Below are 19738 nucleotides of genomic sequence, written 5' to 3'. Positions count from 1 at the left end.
GGTGATGGGGAGGGTGATCTGGAAGCTCTCAGTTGTGGGTCTGAGAGTTAAATGCCCACGGGGAGGGCAGATCAAGTGAGCAGGTGAAGTCGGGAAGCAGGTGAGGACAGAGCAGGGATGCTGTGGCAGCAGAGGGGATGCCCAGGCCGGAGGCACTCAGAACAGATTTCAACCATCACTGCAAGCCTAACCCAATAGCCCTCTGTGGGCAGATGTTGCCCAAGAGCCACCAGTTTGCAAACCCTGCTTTAAGGGAGTTAAGAACTTGCCGCTGCGATCACTAGAAAATGGAAGCAATCCTTAATAACCAGTGGGAAATTAAAAAGAAATGCCAGGAGACTGGAGATAGGAAAAGGTTTTTCTGATATGAAAAGTTCCTGAATTATAGGAATTATATGAGTTTGACATAAATTCTAGGCAGCATTACAGAATAGCTCAGTAGTATATAGTTAAGCAGATGGTACTTTTTGAGTATTTTAAAAAGGTAGAGTTCTTTAACAGGAGACTTTATGGGCACAGCAGTCATCTTGTCTTGATAATTTAGACCAATACAGTAACACAGATGCATAATGTTTGTGATGGAGTACCTAGTGATTTTAGCAGGGAGGCTGACACACTGGGCTGAGGGGAGAAATGTGGATATCTGGCTGGTTATTAACAAAAGGAGAGGGGGTGGAACAGGGGCCAATACTGTCAGTGGAAGGTATTTTTAGAGTCATACCAATGTCTTGGTTCTGTCTTGGTTCACCTGATCTGTGCTGGTGGGCATCTGGGGAATTATGGTGAAGGCATAGCAGGTATACTTATCAAGTCAACAATGAGATAAAATGAATATAATGGAGAAAAGAAGGATTTTTCAGAATCAATTCCTAAGAGGTGTTAGTGATCTCTCAAATACTGTATTGCGCTCTTTATATAACATTTGGGTGCAAAAATATGACTTAGGAATGATGCATTTAAGTTGACAATTATGGAAGTATCTTTGTATTTCTATAAAGATTTATGCAAGTAAAACTTATATAAATAAGTTATATTTTACAGGCAGTGGCACAGAGAAGAATGTGGGGCTCACTATGTAAAGAAATCCTTTTCCCAAGTCTTTTAGTAGAGCAGAGCCAGCTTTTAATTTTTCTGATCTCAAATCCCTGTATTGGGGCTGTTTAACATGAAGAGAGAATTATATAATATCTTATTCATATGTGTACAGTTAATTACGTAAATTAAACATTAACTATCCAAATGTGTGTGTGTATTATATATATGTGTATTATCTATCATTTATTATCTATTGTATGTTGTCTATCTGTTGAAAGCAAATGGGACATGTGATTTCACCTGCCAATCCACTCAGAAAGTGTCCGAGAGCGCGTGTGAGGTGGGGAATACAGGTCCTCTGCTTCCTTGGTTGATCTTCGTTCCCTCATGCACCTTGTGGCGTTTGTTGTGCAGAGTGCAATTCTAGTTGTTTTTTTTTTTTTTAAAGATTTTATTTATTTATTTGACAGAGAGAGATCACAAGTAGGCAGAGAGAGAGAGAGAGGAGGAAGCAGGCTCCCTGCTGAGCAGAGAGCCCGATGCGGGACTCGATCCCAGAACCCTGAGATCATGACCTGAGCCGAAGGCAGCGGCTTAACCCACTGAGCCACCCAGGCGCCCCTGCAATTCTAGTTTTTAACGATTTTTTGGTACACTTGCAAATGTGAAACAAACCAATACCACCACTACCACCACCGACAAAAATCAAACCCCAAACAAACACAGACAGAAGCAACAGAAGCAGGATGAGACCTGGACTTAGATGCACCTCTCTGGCACCTGAGCTTGGTCGTGAGCTTGTCCTGGCCTTCCAGGCCTCCACTCCTCCAGAAAGCTACTTAATGCCTAAGACACAGGAAGGGGTGCCTGTGATCTGTCCTGAATTTCTGGAAATTGCTCACCTTGGTCATCGTCCTTGAGGGCAGAGCTCTGTAACCACACCCAGAAGAAGACGGTCTTGGGGAAGGAGTCTCCTGCAAGTGCTTACAGGTGGGCATGAGAGGCTCAGGCAAGGTGTTATATATAGTTCATTCCTGTTTCTATCCAGTTCCAAGGAACTGGTGGCATGGTCACAACATGTTCCCAGGCGCTGGTGCCCATACCTCTCATTCTAGTTCCCCAGAGAGGTGAAGGCTTCCTTGCATCTCAACACTCCTTCCCCCTACCTTTCTTTGATCCCAGGTCTGTAGCTTTTTGAGATCAAAAAACATTTCAAAGTCTCGTGCACATATGCTTTGGAAATGTTCGAGCAACAGGCAATGTGTCCGCGTGGCATAGTTTTCTGGAAACCACATGGCTATATGTCCATTAATAAATAGCTTTTTCAAGGCCTTAGAATGAGAGATTTTTAGATTTACAGCTCCTTCCTCTGTTTGCCAGAAAATTGCTTCACATCATATCGTCCTAGAATGCTCTGTTGTGCAATGACAGATGTGCATAAAATTTGTGCGCAGCTTTAAACTTTGTTAATATTGGCGGAGTACCAATGGATACAATCACTCACTGGCATGTGTGTATATACCTGCTTATCTAGACTGCATTCTTCAAAGAAATGAAGAGCCAGGGACAGAGAATGCAGCTTGTGTAATTTCTACAGAGCCACTAGAGAGTGTACAAAGTGGGTGAGCAGATAAAATGTCATTTCCTGAAAACTTGAGGTCACTGATTCATATCTTAGAAGTCTAAATCATATCAACTGAAGTCATCAATATAAAGCCTTTCCCCACTATTTATAATAGTACCATCTTCATGTCTCAAATGCTTACAATTGAAAGTTACACCAAGCTTTGTAAGTCTGCACATTCTTTACCAGAATGGTTCCCAAATGATGAGTTTTGAACATGCCAGCCCAGAATGAAGTGTTTATTAGTCTACGGCAAAATGAGAAAAATCAGAAAATGTAAATCCCTTTGCATTAAGCTAGATTAATTACACTTCCAGGACTCTTTCTTTATATTTTGGGATTGTTTTTTTTCTTGTAGTGTTACTGGTCCACAAAACTATTGGACCAGTGAGATCTGCAAGTATATCACCACTGGCTAGAAGAATCTGCTTCTCTTCATTTGTTTTCATATGGTTCCATAAAAAGAATAAAACAAAATAATTCGTAAAAAAACCCTCATCTATTATTGTACCTAATTCAGAAGGCTCTGGCTGCTGCTGATTCAGAGGCACTGAATATCCATATGAACCAGGTACGAGGACTGTTCTCCTCCTGAAAAGATGTCTGGAGATCTACATGAAACGCCAACCTGCTGGAGACCCAGCCCAAGGAGAGACCAAGGTCTCTCCTTGGGCTGGGTCTCTCTTGGTTGGTGTCTGGGCGGGAATGTTCCAATTTCTGGTCTGAGCCAGCAAACCTGTCTTAGACTCCACAACCTAGTGTCCAGGAGAGTGGGTGCTATTGCCTCCTGGAGAAGTCCAGGATCTCTAAGTATGGGATTTTGGTCGATAGATGCTTCAGACAATGTTCCATTCTCTCATAAGCTTGGACAATAAAAATAAGCACAAGGGGAATCTTTGTTTTGGGGGGCTGCAAACAAACACAGCTGGTAAGGCACGCCATGACACAAAACATCCTTGGGAGGGGCGTGTGCCCATGGAACGTACCTTTCCGAAGTCACCCGTATCCTCTCATCATTGGATGAGTTGAATCGATCATCCTTTTCTCTGAAATATTCCTCTATGCACTGCTCTTCGAAATCGTGTACTTTCTTGAGCTCATCATCAGTTATGAACAATTCTGTGGAAAAAAAGTGAGCGATGTAAGACAGGAAGGACAAGCAATGGCGTCTGATCTATGGGCCTAATGACTTTCCTCACTTAATCAACGTTCAGAAAAGGGGTTGAAATTCTTTACTAAGTGTCAGGCTAACTCCCAGCCCAGTCGGGTGACCTCTGTCCCTGTGCTCCTTCTGTGCGTTAGGCTCACTCTGGAGCCCTGGAGTTCTGAGTGTGTCTGGTTTACTGCAGGGACGGGTTTGCATCATACACACTGCAAGGCTGAGAAAGGAGCTAAGTCAAAGAAAAAGCAGGTTACTCAAAAGCTCAGTTTCTGGTTTGTGGAGTGTGGCAGACGCCCACAGCTGAGGCTGGAAAGCCACATCCACACATCTCAGCCTCCTCTGAGGTTGGCAGCAACCACAAGACCCAGTTTGGCTCCAGAGAAAGAAGTGTGCTGCAGGGAGGGGTGGTGTGCTGGGAAGAGGTTCTGCCTTCCTGATAAACTCTTCAGAGGGAGCTGCTTCTCTCCACATTTTCGCACCTTCCCCTTCTTCCTGTCTGGAACACGAATGTGATGACTGGGAAGACAGCAGCTATTTTGCTCCCACGAGATAAGACAGTGCAAGAAGGAAGAGCGGAGCCTAAAAGGGAATGCAGGGTCTTTGACTTCAGGGAGCCACTACTGAGCTCTGGACTCCTACCCCTTCGCTTTTGGTTACACGAGAAAAATACAACTTTATTGATTTGTGTTGTTGTTAGTCCGGTTTTCTGTAACTATCAGGGAGAGTAATTCATAACTGATGCAGCCGTAGAAAGAGCCCAGTAGAAATGTGAACCCCTTTCCCACTAAGCTTTCTATTTGCCTAGATTTGTGTTTCTAGTGGAAACAGTAACTTCTGGAATTCCAGGCCCTCTTTGACTCACTAGTTTTAATGTCTAGAAAGAAGCTGGGCATTGTTTTGTCAGGGAAGTTGTTAAAAGCTTCAGACTTAGAGAAGCCATTGAGGAAGTGGCTTTGGTTTCAGCTTTGGCGCACTAGTGATCACCAAGAGGTACCCCCCTGAGCTCCAAACCCAGAGGCTATGGCCCAGTAGATTTAATGCAGGTGCTCTATTTAACACACTTGGAGAAACCACAGGAGCTTGCCTGTATGAGGCTGGACTCCCAGTGGTTCCTAAGTGTGCGTGGGGTACTGAGGGGCATTTAGGGACCTGCAGGAGCTATTGGTATTCAATGTGTGGAGGCTGGGCGTGCTAAATCTTCTGTGATGTGTGGGACAATCCCACGCCATGAAGAATTATTCCATCCCAATGCCAAAAGAACCTCCTTTTAGAAACACTGGGTAGAAGGTGGATCGTGGAGTGTTTCTGTTTTTCCTTTGACTAATAGAGAGCAGGGCTGGTTTCCTCATGAAGTCCTACAGGCATAACCAGGTGGGCATGGGGTCCTACATGGCTGTCTGCAGGAGATGGTAGGAATCCCTGCTTTGTGGTGGCCCAGGGCCGTCACCCGAAGCTTACTCAAGCCGTAGTCCCTCTCGTCTGGGTCGCTCTCGTGTTTTCGCCATCGGCAGCACAGATGCTGGAAGATCATGGTCATGTGGCTAAAGATGATCAGAGGTGGGGGCAGAACCGGCCTTTCGTGGAAAGTCATGATAAGCTGATACCTCTGAAACTTCCACACTTGGTTGGATATGGATTTTACCTCAAAGAATGTATTGCTGAAATAGAGATGAGAGAGAATCAAGTGAGAGATGCCACTCCTTTCTCAGGCACCAGAGCCTACCCTCCCCTGGCCTCCCACTCCGTCCCAAGACCTCCGAGGAAGGATCCACTTACTTGAAGACAGCGATGAGCAGGTTGACCAGCAGGATGTTTGCCACTAAAAGGTAGCAGGCCATGATGGCCGGCACAATCCAGGCTCCCGTCTTGCAGGGAGGCAACTGAATTATTTTGCCATCCTCTCGGGTCTCATTCTGTCCACAGGGAGCTGAAGGAAGCAACAGAGGCAAGAAATGAGAATCTGTGGTTCTGTGATTAAAAAAAAAAAAAAAAAAGAAAGAAAAAAGGACTGATTTAAAGGAGAGAGGGTTTTTTTAGATGGAAGAAAAAGAGGACCATCTCAAACAAAAAGGAAAAAAAAAAGAATTCTAAAAAAGCCAAAATAGAAAAATGAAAGCTTTGTGGATATCCCAAGGGATGGATCCCAGAGCGGAGCTGGTTCGGCTCCCGAGGTGTCACCGGACATGAAAGAAGTGTTGGGACGCCCGCTTGCTCACCCTGTCCCTTGCCCCCGACCCCCAGTGAAGGATACTGGCTGTCAGGAGGAAGCCTGTCAAGGGCTTTCCTGGGGAGGGGCGGGGGGTGCAGAGTCTCACGGCCCCAGCAAGTTACTTCCAAAATGTGCCGTGGAGGCTGCAGCGTCCAGCCAGGTGTAAGAGCAGTGGCAGCGGGTTATTGATTGGAATTAACACAGGGCACAGCTAACTGCTGTGGGAAACAACCCAGGGCACCAAGCTAAGGATCTGCGGCCTCAGCGTAGAAGGCGTAAAGCAGGGCAGTGCCTTGGGAAGTCTGCGGAGGGCTTGCTGCTCGGCGCCCCTGATGGATGGCATTTCGCTGGGAGGCCAATGAGAGGTGATGAGCTGGGACCCTGGAGCCCTTAGGTACCTGCTTTCTTCTGGTGGCATTTCCATTCTGAAAATGTGCTTTTCAAGGGCCCAGGGCACAGAACCCAACTGCACTGAATAAGTGGGCAAGTGGGAAAAAAAAAAAAAAGAGAGAGAGAAAGTTCTGGAGGTGGGGGCGAGGAGGAAGGTGATGTGTGGGACTGGGGGAATGTGAGTAATGTGCTAATGAGGCCTGCTTCGAGCTTCCAGGTAAATTCAGGGGAAAAGCAAATCCTTCACAGAGCTTTTTAGCGCTGCAAGGAGAACATGGCTGGGGAGTGAGACGGTGCCCGGGGTGAGCAGGGAGACGTGAGGTCCCTCTCCTTCTCCAGCTGCCTCCTACTGGCTTAGAAGGTGGCCTGCCTGTAGGAAGCAGGAGGGGCCTGCAGTGGTCTCAGCACTTGCTACAGGCAGCTTTTGAAGGTCTGCCGGGAAGGTGTGCAATGCTGGTCCAGAGTCTCGGCTGGAGTATCTGGCAAGGGGGGTCCATTCCCTTCTCAAGAGCTAACGTGGCTACGTGGGGTGTGCCATTGTGGTTCTCAACCCTGGCTGTGCTGGGGAGCTTTAAAATACGCAGATGCCCCATTCCACCCCCAGACAATTGAACCAGAATCTCTGAGGGTGGCGGGGGAAAGGGTATTTCTTCCCTTTAAAACTTCCCAGGTGCCTCTAAGGAGAGTCCCCTGAGCTAGACTTAGGATGGTAAGTGTATGTGATTTCTGACATTTTCTCAAGCCCCAAAATGCATGTTCTTAGCCCAAAAGGGGTTTTTAATGTCAGGACACTAAGACAGAAAAGATGCTTCGTTTGGATCAGGCCATTGTGTATTGGGGTCAGGTGTGTTTCAGCATCATTGTTACTGGTATGTGGGGCACTAAAACCACCCAAGAGGGTCCTCTGGAAGGAGCTGATGACTCCTTTGGAAGGAAAACCCAGTGATGGAGCCCCCCCACCCACCCCCACCCCGTGCTTCAGGACAAAGTCCAAACTCTGAGGGTATCTGGTCCTGTGCCACCTCTAGCCACTTCCTACCCCTCCGCAGCATACAAACTGGACTGAGTCTCTTGTGGTTCCTAGAAATGTCACGCTCTCTCTTACTTCCTGATTTTCAGCGATGCTGCTTTTGCTTCCAGAAGGCCCCTCCGAAACCTCGCTCCCACTCCCATGCTCCACCTTGGGTGCACCCTGTTCAGTTTTCAACGTTCACGTAGCTTTCTGAAGCTTTCTGGAACCCATCCCAGCTCATTTTCCGCTCCTTTCCAGCCAGGACTGGGGGAGGTATTGACAGAGACTCTCTGCCTGGCTAAGCTCTGCTCAGGTTCTTCTGGGCTCTTTTTCAGCTAGGCCTGGACTTTTGTCTCTTCATTGTCATTTTCAGCAAGAATCCTGCTAAGCCACTTTGGCCAGAATTCCCACCCTTAATAACTCATCACCACCGATATCTGCTCCATTTTCTCATCCTCCACCATCCCCCAGCCTGTGTCTTGACCACCTTGGCCAGCCCTCGCCAAGAAACCGGTTCGGCCTGTAGGGCAGGAACCCCCTACCCTGGTATTTCCTCTTCCTGATTTTCCAGCTACTGACCTACCCACCGATTTCTGGTTTCCCTGGCTGCATTCAGAGTTGGGCCCAGTCTCTCTCTCCTATCGCAAACCACCATCGTAGTAGCTCTCCACCCCCTTGAATGAAGTCTCCCTTGCCATCTTCCCCAGGAAATGCTGATCCCAGTTCTTTATCTGGGATCCTCAAAAGGGAAGGACAGTAGAGACGGGAGGACACCCATGGCGAGAGCATAGCACGTGCCAGCCTCTGCTCTGGGCACTTCACGAGGGGTGACATGCCTTACCCAAGATCGCACAGCTAATGAGGGGTAATGCCAGAACCATTCAATCATTCATCAAACAAAACAAAACAAAAACAAACCGAGAGCTTGCTATGTGCTAGCGGAACTGGGACTGGAGATAACAGTGATGAACGAAGAAGTGAGTCCTGGCTTCCCTCTGACCCCAGAGCTGGTAAGTATTCTGATTTATCTCAAGTGGCCTTTCCAATGTAGTAATACATAATAATAGTAGCGACCACCTAGTGCATGCTTAAATGTCAGGCCCTGTGCTATGAGCTTTAGTTATACCACCTTATTTTAATTGTGACAACATTTTGACACAATAGATATCCTTATCCCCATTTTACAGATGAAAACCCGAGGCTCAGAAAGCTTGAGGATCCCTGTCCAGATCTCAGTCAGAAAGTCCGTGCAAGTCTTCTTGATTACAGTTCCCACTGTGTCTCTGAAGAAGGGGCCTACACAGGGCTGAGGGGGGGCCTTTCTGTTATGAACAAATGCAGACACAAGTCCATAGGCATCTGAATTTTTCTCATTTCCATCAACATGAATAATGGCCTGAGCCATTCCGATGAGGTAACAAGGTCAGAGAGTGAAGAAAGAAATCTCATTCACACTATGGGTATCAGATGTAGGCACCCACGTCGCAAGGATTAAGATGCATACCCTTTCAATTCCATCCTATAATATATTTGGGAAAGAAACTTTTTAAAAAATTCACACAGTACCTTCTACCCAAAGAGTAACAGAAAATTAAAATGAAACACTAGGCAGTGTTTGATATAATCAGAGTCATCCTTAACAATATGACGAAGAAGCCTATTTCTCCAAGATTGTTCCTTCCCCTCCTGTCTGAAGAAACGTCTCAAAAGCTTATTCCAGATCACAGTCAATGGAATAAAGAGCTTAGTTAAGTGTATGACTACATTTATCCTATCTTTTTTTTTTAAGGAAGGATTTTCAACTAAAAATCCATCCTGAGAAGATAACAGGACAAAAAGGATTTCTCCACCTCCTTTTGAAAATCCATACAGTTTGCCAGAGGATTTAGAATTCCATTAGCACAGCTTCTACGGCCTACTCCAAGGGTGAATTAGATTTAGATGGCTCTGCTCTTTTCTCACACAATGCTTTTTTTGGCAAGACAACTGGAGATGCTTCCCTTCGTATGGCTACATCCTTCTAGAAGGTTCCTGATCTAAATGTCTTGGGTGGTGGTGGAGCCAGACAGGAGTTTTCCTTATGGAAGTGGGGGGCAACTTTCTATTTCTTTCAGCTTTTGGGTAGGGCTACCATCTATGTCTTCCAGTAACAGAGGAGAGGAAGAGCAGGTGTAATTGAAAACCAGGGAAGCTCCGACTTTGTAGAGTGAAAAGCACCATCGTCAGCTCTGCCTCTGCCTTCTTCCGTGTTTCTTTTCTTTTCCCTTCCCCCAGCCAAACTGCTAGGTAAGAGGCAAAGCGGTAGTGACGTGGCACAAAGGTAACTGTCAGGAAGGAGAGAGAAGAGGCCTCAGTTTCTCCATATGTGAATGGATGGGAATGCTCAGTTTCTCCACATGTGAATATCGGGAATGCTATTCCCTACAGCATGGGAAGTCCAAGATGATTTCAGAATACAGGGGCAGGGCACTGAATAACACTGAATCAGACAGTGAGAAACTGATGACCGTTTCAAGTCCCTTTTGATCTCCCTGACTCCATCAGAAAGAATACGCCAGTTGAGGATAATACTCCTTTAAGACGTGCTTCATTTTTGCTGAACTCCCTTATTAGTGAAAATTGGGCAGGCTGAAGGCTCAAACGACTGGACAGAATTTCATAACAAGGTGATGGTCGCTCTGTTTTATGGTTATCTTCTATTTCTATAAAATCACACTGATTTTTCAACTTAGGGCCATGATGATACATTTTAAAAAATAATTTAGCTTTGAAAAAGAAGCCAATTTCTCTAAAACCATCAAAGGCTAGAGCACATTTCTACAAAACAATGAATGGTTTATGTGACTAACGATTGAGAAATGCTGGACTAGATGATTTCCAAGCCCATCTAGCCCTGTTATTCTGTGACTCTGTGTTTCTGTGGCAAGGAGTAAAAGACCAGAATAACTCTCAGACTGGATGGTATATCCCTGGAGCTAATCTATCCCTGTAGGTCTATCCCTGTAGGTCACTTATAGAAGCCTTACACTTTCCACCTTGAGCCCAAAACCAATCAAATAATTAGCCCCCACTGCCTGACATGCCCCACTGCAGGGGGCACCAGTGACAAAGTCTTGGACTCTTCCGGGCTTCTGGTCTACTTGCTATTTGCACACATGTTCAGCCTTAAGCCACTTAAAAAGCACTATTAAACTGAATACGCCTCATTTTTTTTCATCTGGTGAATGAGAAAGCTGGATGTCACAAGCCAAGGTGGGTCATGTGTGAGTCGTGGGTGTGGGTGGGGCATGCATTATGGGGAAGAAAGTCACTTTCCTCTGTTGCCTTAGTTCTCCAGTCTTGCTATTCAATACATGTAGTTCACATGGTGACAAAATTATTGTGGTTTTTTTTTTTTTTTTATATTATTCGAGAGGCTTCAAAATTCCAACCTTGGTATTCATTCTTTGGATCAGGAATTAGTATCAGAAAGATTCTGGGCAAGTCTTGCTGGGGCAGGAGGTAGCCTGTGGCACGGGTCCGTGAGTTTGTTTCCATGACACACTGGATTGACTGCATGAGTGGCTCCAGTTTCTCTCCTCCCCCCAGAGCGAAGCTCCTTTGCCATGTGATCTGATAGTTTTTCTCACCAAAGAAGTAGAAACTATTTTTTTGCTCCTTGATTCTGAGTTTGGCCACGTGAGTCTCTTTGGCCAATGGGATGTTAGCAAATGGGATCCCCAGAGAACCCAGACAAAACCCTTGAATGCTTCTGTTTCCACTCTTCCACCCCAGTCATAACCAAGAGGAACATGCCCAAGTTAGTCTGCTGGAGGAGACACACATGCACCTCTGATTCCAGGTGCTTCTGCTGCTGGAGCTCAGGCTGGTCTGGATCAGTTGACAGCCAGAGGAGTCCCTAGCACATGATTGAGCCCACCCATGACCAGGAGAACCATCCAGCCAACCCACACCCTCCTGAGCTCGGTAGGCTTACAGCTTTAAGCCACACTTTCTAGGGTGGTGGGTCCCTGGGCATCATCAATAGGTAATGTCCATATCCATGGCCAAGAGACAATGACAATACATACTGATACGCACACTCGACATCCTTTGCACTGCTCACAGCTAGGAGAGACAGCCTGCCTTTCAAGGCAGACACAGCTCTAAGTTCTTCACTACCACCCGCTCCCCCGCAAACTCCCAGTTTAGGGCCATTTCCATCACCACCCAAAGAGAAGCAAATTCACTGAATGATGACCAATGACTAACCAGACTCTGTCTTTAGAACTTAAACTGAGGTGCAGAAACTCGAGGGAGAGGATGCCAGGAGCTTCACGGAAACATCACTGGAGTCAGACTAAGTTAGATCGTGTCAAAGGAAAGCAAGTCATCAGAGGGAAGGAGTGGAGAGAGAGAGGAGGGAGGAAAGGGGAGAGGCAGGGAGGTGACTGACTGATTGAGGCTACAGGGAAGTGGTGAGAAGGCAGAAGACAGCGGTCATGTCTTCGGAGTCTGGCTTCCCCAAACCACTTCCAGTTTCACTTCCAGTCAGTGTACGTCATGCTTTGCTTCCTGTCTTTGAATGTCTCTGAGGTTTCCTCTTATACACTTAGAGTCGGTCTTTATTTATTCTAGTTTGAGTGGGTTTTGTTTTCTCACAAATTACCATTTTTCTCTTGTTGAGGACAGTCATTCACACCTTAGAGAGAATCAGCATCTTGGGCTAGAAGTTTTTTGAGAGGGGACCATGATCCAGAGAGCTGGGAGTTCATGGCAGTTATGGAGGGGCTCAGGAAAATGTTGGAAGGACAGAAATAAAAAGCATTTAACTTACAATTTTACTGAGGGCTCACTTCACTCGTTTTGCTATTTGCCTAAACAAACTAGGATTACTGGAGCTTTTTTCTTCTTCAGACCAAAACCAAAAGAAAACATAAGTCGGAGAAAGTCAAATAAATGATTGACTCTCCCAGATTTCTGTGTCACCGTCCATCTCCACTGTCATTCTTGACTAGAAGGTTCTTGTCATAGCTCCTCATTGGCAACAATATCCCTTCTCCTTCCATCACAGACGTGGGGAGCTTGAATCCACTCCCATGGCCTTAACCGTGAAAGGTTTCCCCAGTGGGTCCACAACATCTTAGCCATCATGCCACAGGAATATGATTCATGTTTTTGTTTAAAAAGGGATTGCACGGTTTTTCAGAAACCCATTCATCTATTCCATAAGGTGCCTGAAGAGGGAAGAACCAGGCTCTTCTTCAGGAGGGAGTGTCTTATCAAAAGAACCAGCAATCTCCCTGCAGGGCTTCCTGTGCTGAGAAGCTGAGAAACATCAGTCCTGAGAGCCAGACTGGGCATATCTCCATGTAGACATACAGACGTACATCACAGATGCGAAGCTGTAACAGCTCCACAAAAATGATCCATGGCTCCCGCCGATTCCCATTGGATCGTGCCCCCAGAGTTATTGACATCAAGGGAAACAATCAATGTGGCCCCTAATATTCAGTAAAGCATTTACAAGCAAACACGAGTTCCCGCTGACATTATTTACGAATTCCCTGGTAAGCGACAAGGCAAGAAATCCATTTGCACTCACAGCTCATGCTCCCGGCTCTGTCTGCTGGCCCACGTCCCTCTTGGGAGCCCTCTGGCCCTTCTTGCGTGCGCTCTATTCACCTTGCCCTCTCTCCTGTTACGTGAGGGCCAGCTTCACATAAACAAGAGCCCACTTGTCTCTGTTTCCTGTTAAAACATGAGCTTTGGGGTGCCTGGGTGGCTCAGTGGGTTAAGCCTCTACCTTCAGCTCAGATCATGATCTCAGGGTCCTGGGATCGAGTCCCGCATCGGGCTCTCTGCTCAGCCCGGAACCTGCTTCCCTCTCTCTCTCTCTGCCTGCCTCTCTGCCTACTTGTGATCTCTGTCTGTCAAATAATAAATAAAATCTTAAAAAAAAAAAATTAAACGTGAGTTTTCACACTTCAACGGATGCTCCTCCAACAGCAGAAAATCTAGATCAGAGGTGGTCCATATTCTGCTTAAACCTAAACTCCCGTGGGCGGGCTCACCGGTGCCCATCACTTACTGCGAGGTTGTGAATACAAGTCCAGCTGTATGCTACATATAAACAGCGTTGTGATTCTAGTACACGGCTGCAGGGCAGCACATATACACATAGTAGGTTAACAAATATTTTCTCTCCCCGGAAACACTGACATACACCAGTTGCAATGAACACTTTCACTTTATACGAGTGATCTGTTAAAGGTAAGAAACTCGGGTGCAGGTCAAATGGAGATGCAAGGTTGGGGGGCACAGAGAGGGGAAGGACTGGGAAAAGCACTTTGCTGTTAATCATGGTTGGAATATTTTAAATAATCACATTGCTGTACATTTCCCGTTCGGGGATCTACCTATAATGGGTCCATCTTACTAAGTTATGTTCTGAAGTCCCTGGACACAAGGCACTGACTGTAGGTGGGCTCAGTCTGAGCCCTAGACTGGATGTTTTGCTATTTGTATACTACTCAGCAGGTCAGTTCCTGTATCTGAGCCTCAGTGTCCTCATGTCTAAGTTTGACATCACAGCAGTAGAAATAATATGAATAACAGTGATGATGCCTGTCCAGCTTCCCTCATCATTCTTTCAAGTACTAATAGAGTCCCTTACCCTGTTCTGAGGGTTTGGGGTACATGGGTGATGGCACACCAGAGACTCCTGCCCTTCCACTGCCTGCACAGGGAAGGGGTGGGGATGGGAGCAGGTGGGCAGAAAATAAACACTAACGTAATAAATGAGTCAACAAAGTGGTGTGCTAGTAGGTGATACGCATTGCGGAAGAAAAAAGGGCAAGGCAAAGGCAAGAGGATCAGGAGGAGGTGTGGGTGGCTGGGAGCCACACAGAGAAGGTGAAGTGGGAGCCAGTGAGTGTGTTGGACAAGATGCTTTCTGGTGACAGGGTGCATTCGGCAGCAGGCACTGCCAGTGCAAAGGCCCTGGGGCAGTCACATGCTTGCTGCATTCTGTGAGCCACAGGCAAGTTCTCTTGTGTGAAGTAGTGCAGGGGACAGGAACTTAATAAGAGGAGAGATCACTGAGGGGTAGAGGGAGAACATCCTGTGGGGCCTTGGGCAGGTCCAGTCAGATAGTGATAAGGTGCTGTTACTTACTGTCATCCTTCCTGGCTCTGTTAAAGAAACAGTAGTTCCCCTTCACCCCCTTCACCTAATTTAGCTCCTGCCTGGTAGTTTCTTGCTCTACTAAATGAGCCCTCTCTTCATGGCTTCTGTTTTTTCTCAACAGCTCCCTGATGCCCTTAAATGAAATCGGGACCAAACCCCTGTCCCAGTTGGGAAAGCTGCAGCCGGCTGAATTTTGGTCCTGCGCAGTCTGCAACAGGGACTCTTGGACTCCCCTCTGCACCCACCTGCCAGAGAGAAACGGGGTGCTCATCAAAACTGGTACCCGAGATCGCATGAGCATTCTCACGATCCCACCCACGTGAAGGGCTGTCCTGCCTCTATTGGCCAAAGGCAGAGCTGATTTCTCATCTGACTTGAGCTGAATCACCTTTTCTAGACAGAAGAAACGCTCCCAGTGCGAGCCTGGGGGAGGGAGCAGGGTTCGCAAGATGGCTTCGGAACACAAACCCACCTTTTGTCCTTGCAGTGAAACCCTTCAGCGGCGGCTGCTTGGTGCCAACTGCTGTCCCCGCCGTGTCAAAGAACAACAAGCCCAGGTACAGGTGAACCCCCTCGGTGCCTTGAGTATCTTAACCTTCCCTGGTGCAGGATTCCCACCAAAAGCTGCGGCCGGTGGATAAGTCTGAAAAATGTGTGGACTGTTGTATTCAGCAGAGCACGTGGCTCTCACAGTTTATGAAGAGAAAGGGCGGGTTTGAGCTCACAGCTCCTGAAGGCAGGAAGGTTGTGACTGCTTTTTTAAGTGAAATAGATGGTTGATGTAGCAACTGCATTTTCCTCTCAGACCCGGGTCCTCCCCCTTCCCCCAACAAGGATGCCGCTGTTTTCATAAACCACAGCTGAGTTGAGGAGCCTGCTGGAAGAGAGATGACTTCACTTTGTCATCACACAAAGCACATGCTGCGGATGAGACAGCTGACCTGTATTTGTTTTTTTAAAAAACACGGCCATCCCATTTTTAAAATAAGTTTCTGCGTCATGCGGCTCCACTCTAATAACGCCGGGTGGTGGTGTTCCTGTGGCCAAGTCGGTCTGAGGAGACCTTCGGGAGAATCTGAACATTAAATTACAAGCAGTATGAAATGGGCTTGTTTCTGAGGCCTGCCTAGAAGAGGAAAAAGCCGGGCTTCCCTGCTCTACACCTTGACTCATCATGAAGCAAAGGTTGCTCTCTGGGTTCTCTGGTGGACCAGCTAGTGCGCTGCAAATGCGGGGTGTTTATAATGGAATATTCTCTCTTTCCCCATATATTGTCCAACCATCGAGGCAAAAAAGAATGATTAATATGCAGGCTCTGGGCCACACACTGAGCCATGACACATACACACATGTGGGTGAGCACAGCCACACCCAGGAAGAGAGGAGAAAGAGCCGCTAAGAGAGTTCAGCTGGACTGCTAAGTCAGCTAGCAAGATACAGAGCAGCGGCCTCCCGTGTGCATCTACCGTCCGCCTGGCTATAGTCAAATCCCAGGGTGAGATGCAGCGCTGCTGTGGTGACAGAAAACCAACGTCCAATGGAACAAGAGCGATCACTGCTTCTTGGGGCCGCAACAGGACATGCCAATGTGGACAGACATGTAAGGCGGATGTTCATCTATGGGCTTTCAAAGAACAGGGTTGATATGGCTCTGATCAAACAAGTTTCAAACTCAGGTTTAAGGATTTAGAACTATATAGCAAACAAACCATAGTTCCAACCATCTTAGAGATTCTATGTTAGAGTCTATGCCGGATGCTTTCATATTAGCTCATTTCATCATTGTAATTAACAAAATCGCTTTTTTAAAAAAAGTAATAAGGTTACAGAGGCTGAACATGAGGACAACATGGTGAAAATCCTGCAAGAAACACTTGAGGATTTCTCATCTGCTCATCTGCTTTTTAAACTTCCATTTGACAAATAATAAAACACTTGCTATATCCCAGGAAGTATTCTGCATGCTTTATAAATTTCAGTTCCTAAAAAACAGGAGAAAAATACAAGATATTGTCTTAGTAAGTCAAACTGTCCTAATAAAAATGCCATACACCGGGGGGCTTAAACAACAGATATTAACTTCCCCCGATTCTGGAGGCTGGAAAGTCTAAGACCTAGGAGCCTGATCAATCGGTTCTCCAGCGAGAGCCCTCCCACTGGTTTGCAGACAGCCATCTTCTCACTGTATCCTCATATGGCAGAGAGAGAGAGGAAGCAAGCCTTCCACTGTCTGTTATTAAATGGGCACTAAGCTCATCATGAGGGTCCCTCTCATTTCCTCTAAATCTAGTTACCTTCTAAGGGCCTCAACATAGTCACACTGAGGCCTGGGGATTCAACACATAAATTTGGGGAGAAATAATTTAGTGCATGCCCGGTAGGTACTATTATGTCCATTCTACAGATAAATAAACTGAGGCCCCAATAGGAAGTCACTTGCTCAACGGCACACAGCTAGTAAGAGGCCTCAGAGCCTGACTTCCTAAGACATTCCATCATCTTACCTACCATACTGTTTCATGTCTCATGATGAGGCAGATGACGGCTACGTTGAAGTTGAAGGTCCAGACGTCTGCATATAGACTTTCCTTGCGTTTCATTCTTTTGTCTGGGTCAGGCGCCCCTAAATGGTGATATCCATAGGGAATACTCTGATGAAGACTTCTCAGAGTGTAAGTTTAAGCACAAGTAATTTTTGGCCAACATGCTTACTTTAGAACCACATCTCTGTGGATAATACATTCAATATAAATGGAAAATGTAGATTGATCACCACAAATGTAGTGCAAGAAATCACAAAGCCCAGTTTTCATTTTATTGATTGTCCACTGCTGCTTTTGGAACTGAGTAAGCTGATATCTTTGGGAAGGGTCATGAACAGTAATTCTTGAACCAGAAGTGCCATTCATAAGGTGCTGGACAAGCTGCTTCATCTCATAGGTTTGAAGACTCCATTTCAGTCCTCTTCAGGTCTCCTTTACTCCAGTCAACTGTGTAAACAGACGGTTTTTAACCCATGGAAACAGAGATCTCCCCACTTCACTAGAAGGTGTAGATGAGACCAAGCATAAGCAACTGGCTTAGGCATACGTGTTTGCACCCACCGTGACCGAGGGCTTCATTTAGCACCACGGTGTTGGGTTTGCAGTGGGGTCTGCTGGGAAAAGGGTGAGGCATGGCCTAAAATAAAGTACGATCAGTGAACAGAGCCAAACCTTGTTTTCCTGTGTGTCGTGGGCAATTAGCCTGTTACTTCACGTTTCTAGATGAGTGAAGGAACTGGTTATATCCGTGGTTGCCATGGATATGCTCCGCTCCAACTGATCCCAGATTACAATATGATGTTGAGTTGAGGAATAGCAAGCAAAGGGATCTGGCCTGACCGACTGGTAGAAGTGTGTGAGCATCTGAGACCAACTGAGATGTTCACAGTCATGTTTATGTGCTTCAGAATCAGAGAGAACTGCTGTTGTTAAGACAGGTACACAGGGCCACATGAGCAAAGTGGGCCCAATGATATATTCATTGCAGTGTTCTTTTCATTTAATTAATTAGGTTTTCATATGAATGAATGAATTTTTTTGGTACCTGTGCCTCGTTCAGGCCTGTTTGTAGTCTAAGTTGTATTTCCACACAACTGACCCAGAATATTGATCCATGAATAATGATACTTAATCTGCTCTACTTTGAGATTTGAAGAGGTAAAGCCAAGGAGGTTTCTATCCTTGTGTGGATTTCACAGTCTGAATTACTTAGTGATCAAAACTGGAGTTCCTTCAGAGTCTGGGACTCTTTATTTGTATAGAATCTTCTTGCTAGGCAATCTGTAGCTAGCTTAATTTAACACATGGTATACATGTAAAAACAATGGACTTGCATTTCTTAAAATTACATAGTACAGATTTTTTGTTGTTTTATTGCTAATTTGGATTCAGTTGGCATTTCATATTAGTAAAGGTTTAGATCATATTATGCAATGACATTGTAAAAAATTAATTTGCCAGACAAGCAACATTTGGCTATTTTCTTTCTTCTCCGCCTAAGAGAATCCTGGTGTAAGTTAAGTCGATTAAGTATTGGGTCATTCTGACATGACCACATCACTGTCGGGTAGAGTAGATCCAAGCACCAAATGTCCATGGGATGTCCGGCAAGTCATTTAAGAGTAGAGAGAAGCCAGCCCCTTGCAAACGAAGTACTGGATTCCAAACGGCTTCAGCACAGGGACTCTTCTCCAGTCTCTCAACATTCTCTTCTTTTGCTCCATTGTCTTTCATTCTCTTTTATTTCCATGCTGATTTTTGGAAGAGATTCTGAGGTCAATGTTCTGCTCCCCCAGAGTAACAATGCCATTTGTTTTGAGCTGGCCAGAAGACCCAGTGCCCCCTTCTGCATGTCCTAGCAAATGCAAGGCCCTTGACATCTGCTTTGAGGTTGCACAGGGGAAGCCTCCTCTCTCCAGATTCTCAGAATGCTGTGAAAGCCAGTCTCTGTCAATGCTGCCGTATTGCACCTGTACACACGAGACACAGAGAGTCCTGGAACCATGCTCCAGAGCCCGCAGTCTGGGTTCAAACCCCAGCTCCACCATTTGTTAGCTGGGCAACATATGGCAGGCCACTGAAGCTCTCTGGGCCTCAGTTTTCTCTACTATAAATTGGGTGATAATCAAAAGTACCTCAAGAGTGTTGCTGCAGAGGTTAATGAGTTGTCGATCCACAGAGAGCTTTAGATACTGCCAAAAACGAAGTGAGCACTCAGTAGATGCTGTCATTCCTGCAAGAGGCTCTCTGGCTAAAAGCTCCCAGCCCAGGCTCCTGAGCCAACTGCCAGGTTTCAAAGTCCAGCACCAGCTCTCGCACAGAGGCAAGTTACGTATTAGGTCAAGCTGTATGACCGGTTTCTACAGAAATGGCAATGTCATAGGGTTCAGTCGAATACATGCGTGATATTCTCTGTGCCTCGGGTCCTTTGTCCATTAAAACCAGGAGCCGTAATCCTACCTTCTAGGATTACCATGGGGAGGAAATGAGGGTGCATTCACAAACACGTGGGACAGTGCTTGATATGCAAACAGCCCACTTAAGTATTCGGTATTATTATTTGTCTTACCCTCACATCTCACTACCACTTGAGACA

General features: G+C 46.1%; 1 protein-coding gene across 10 annotated transcripts in view; it reads right to left on the bottom strand.

Annotated features, from left to right (window-relative positions):
* The window catches only part of TRPM3 (transient receptor potential cation channel subfamily M member 3), a 489615-nt gene that overhangs the window by 12855 nt on the left and 457022 nt on the right, over nt 1–19738 (bottom strand). For all 10 annotated transcript variants that reach the window (XM_059143480.1, XM_059143482.1, XM_059143481.1 and 7 more), the window contains 3 exons: nt 5598–5748; nt 5280–5479; nt 3646–3778 (listed from right to left, as the gene is read on the bottom strand). In XM_059143480.1, coding sequence (XP_058999463.1) covers nt 3646–3778; nt 5280–5479; nt 5598–5748 — 484 coding nt within the window. The remainder of the gene's footprint in view (nt 1–3645; nt 3779–5279; nt 5480–5597; nt 5749–19738) is intronic.

The sequence above is a fragment of the Mustela lutreola genome, chromosome 12 (genome assembly GCF_030435805.1).
Source record: "Mustela lutreola isolate mMusLut2 chromosome 12, mMusLut2.pri, whole genome shotgun sequence".
NCBI classification, from domain to species: domain Eukaryota; kingdom Metazoa; phylum Chordata; class Mammalia; order Carnivora; family Mustelidae; genus Mustela; species Mustela lutreola.
This window is presented reverse-complemented; position numbering and strand designations above follow the sequence as displayed.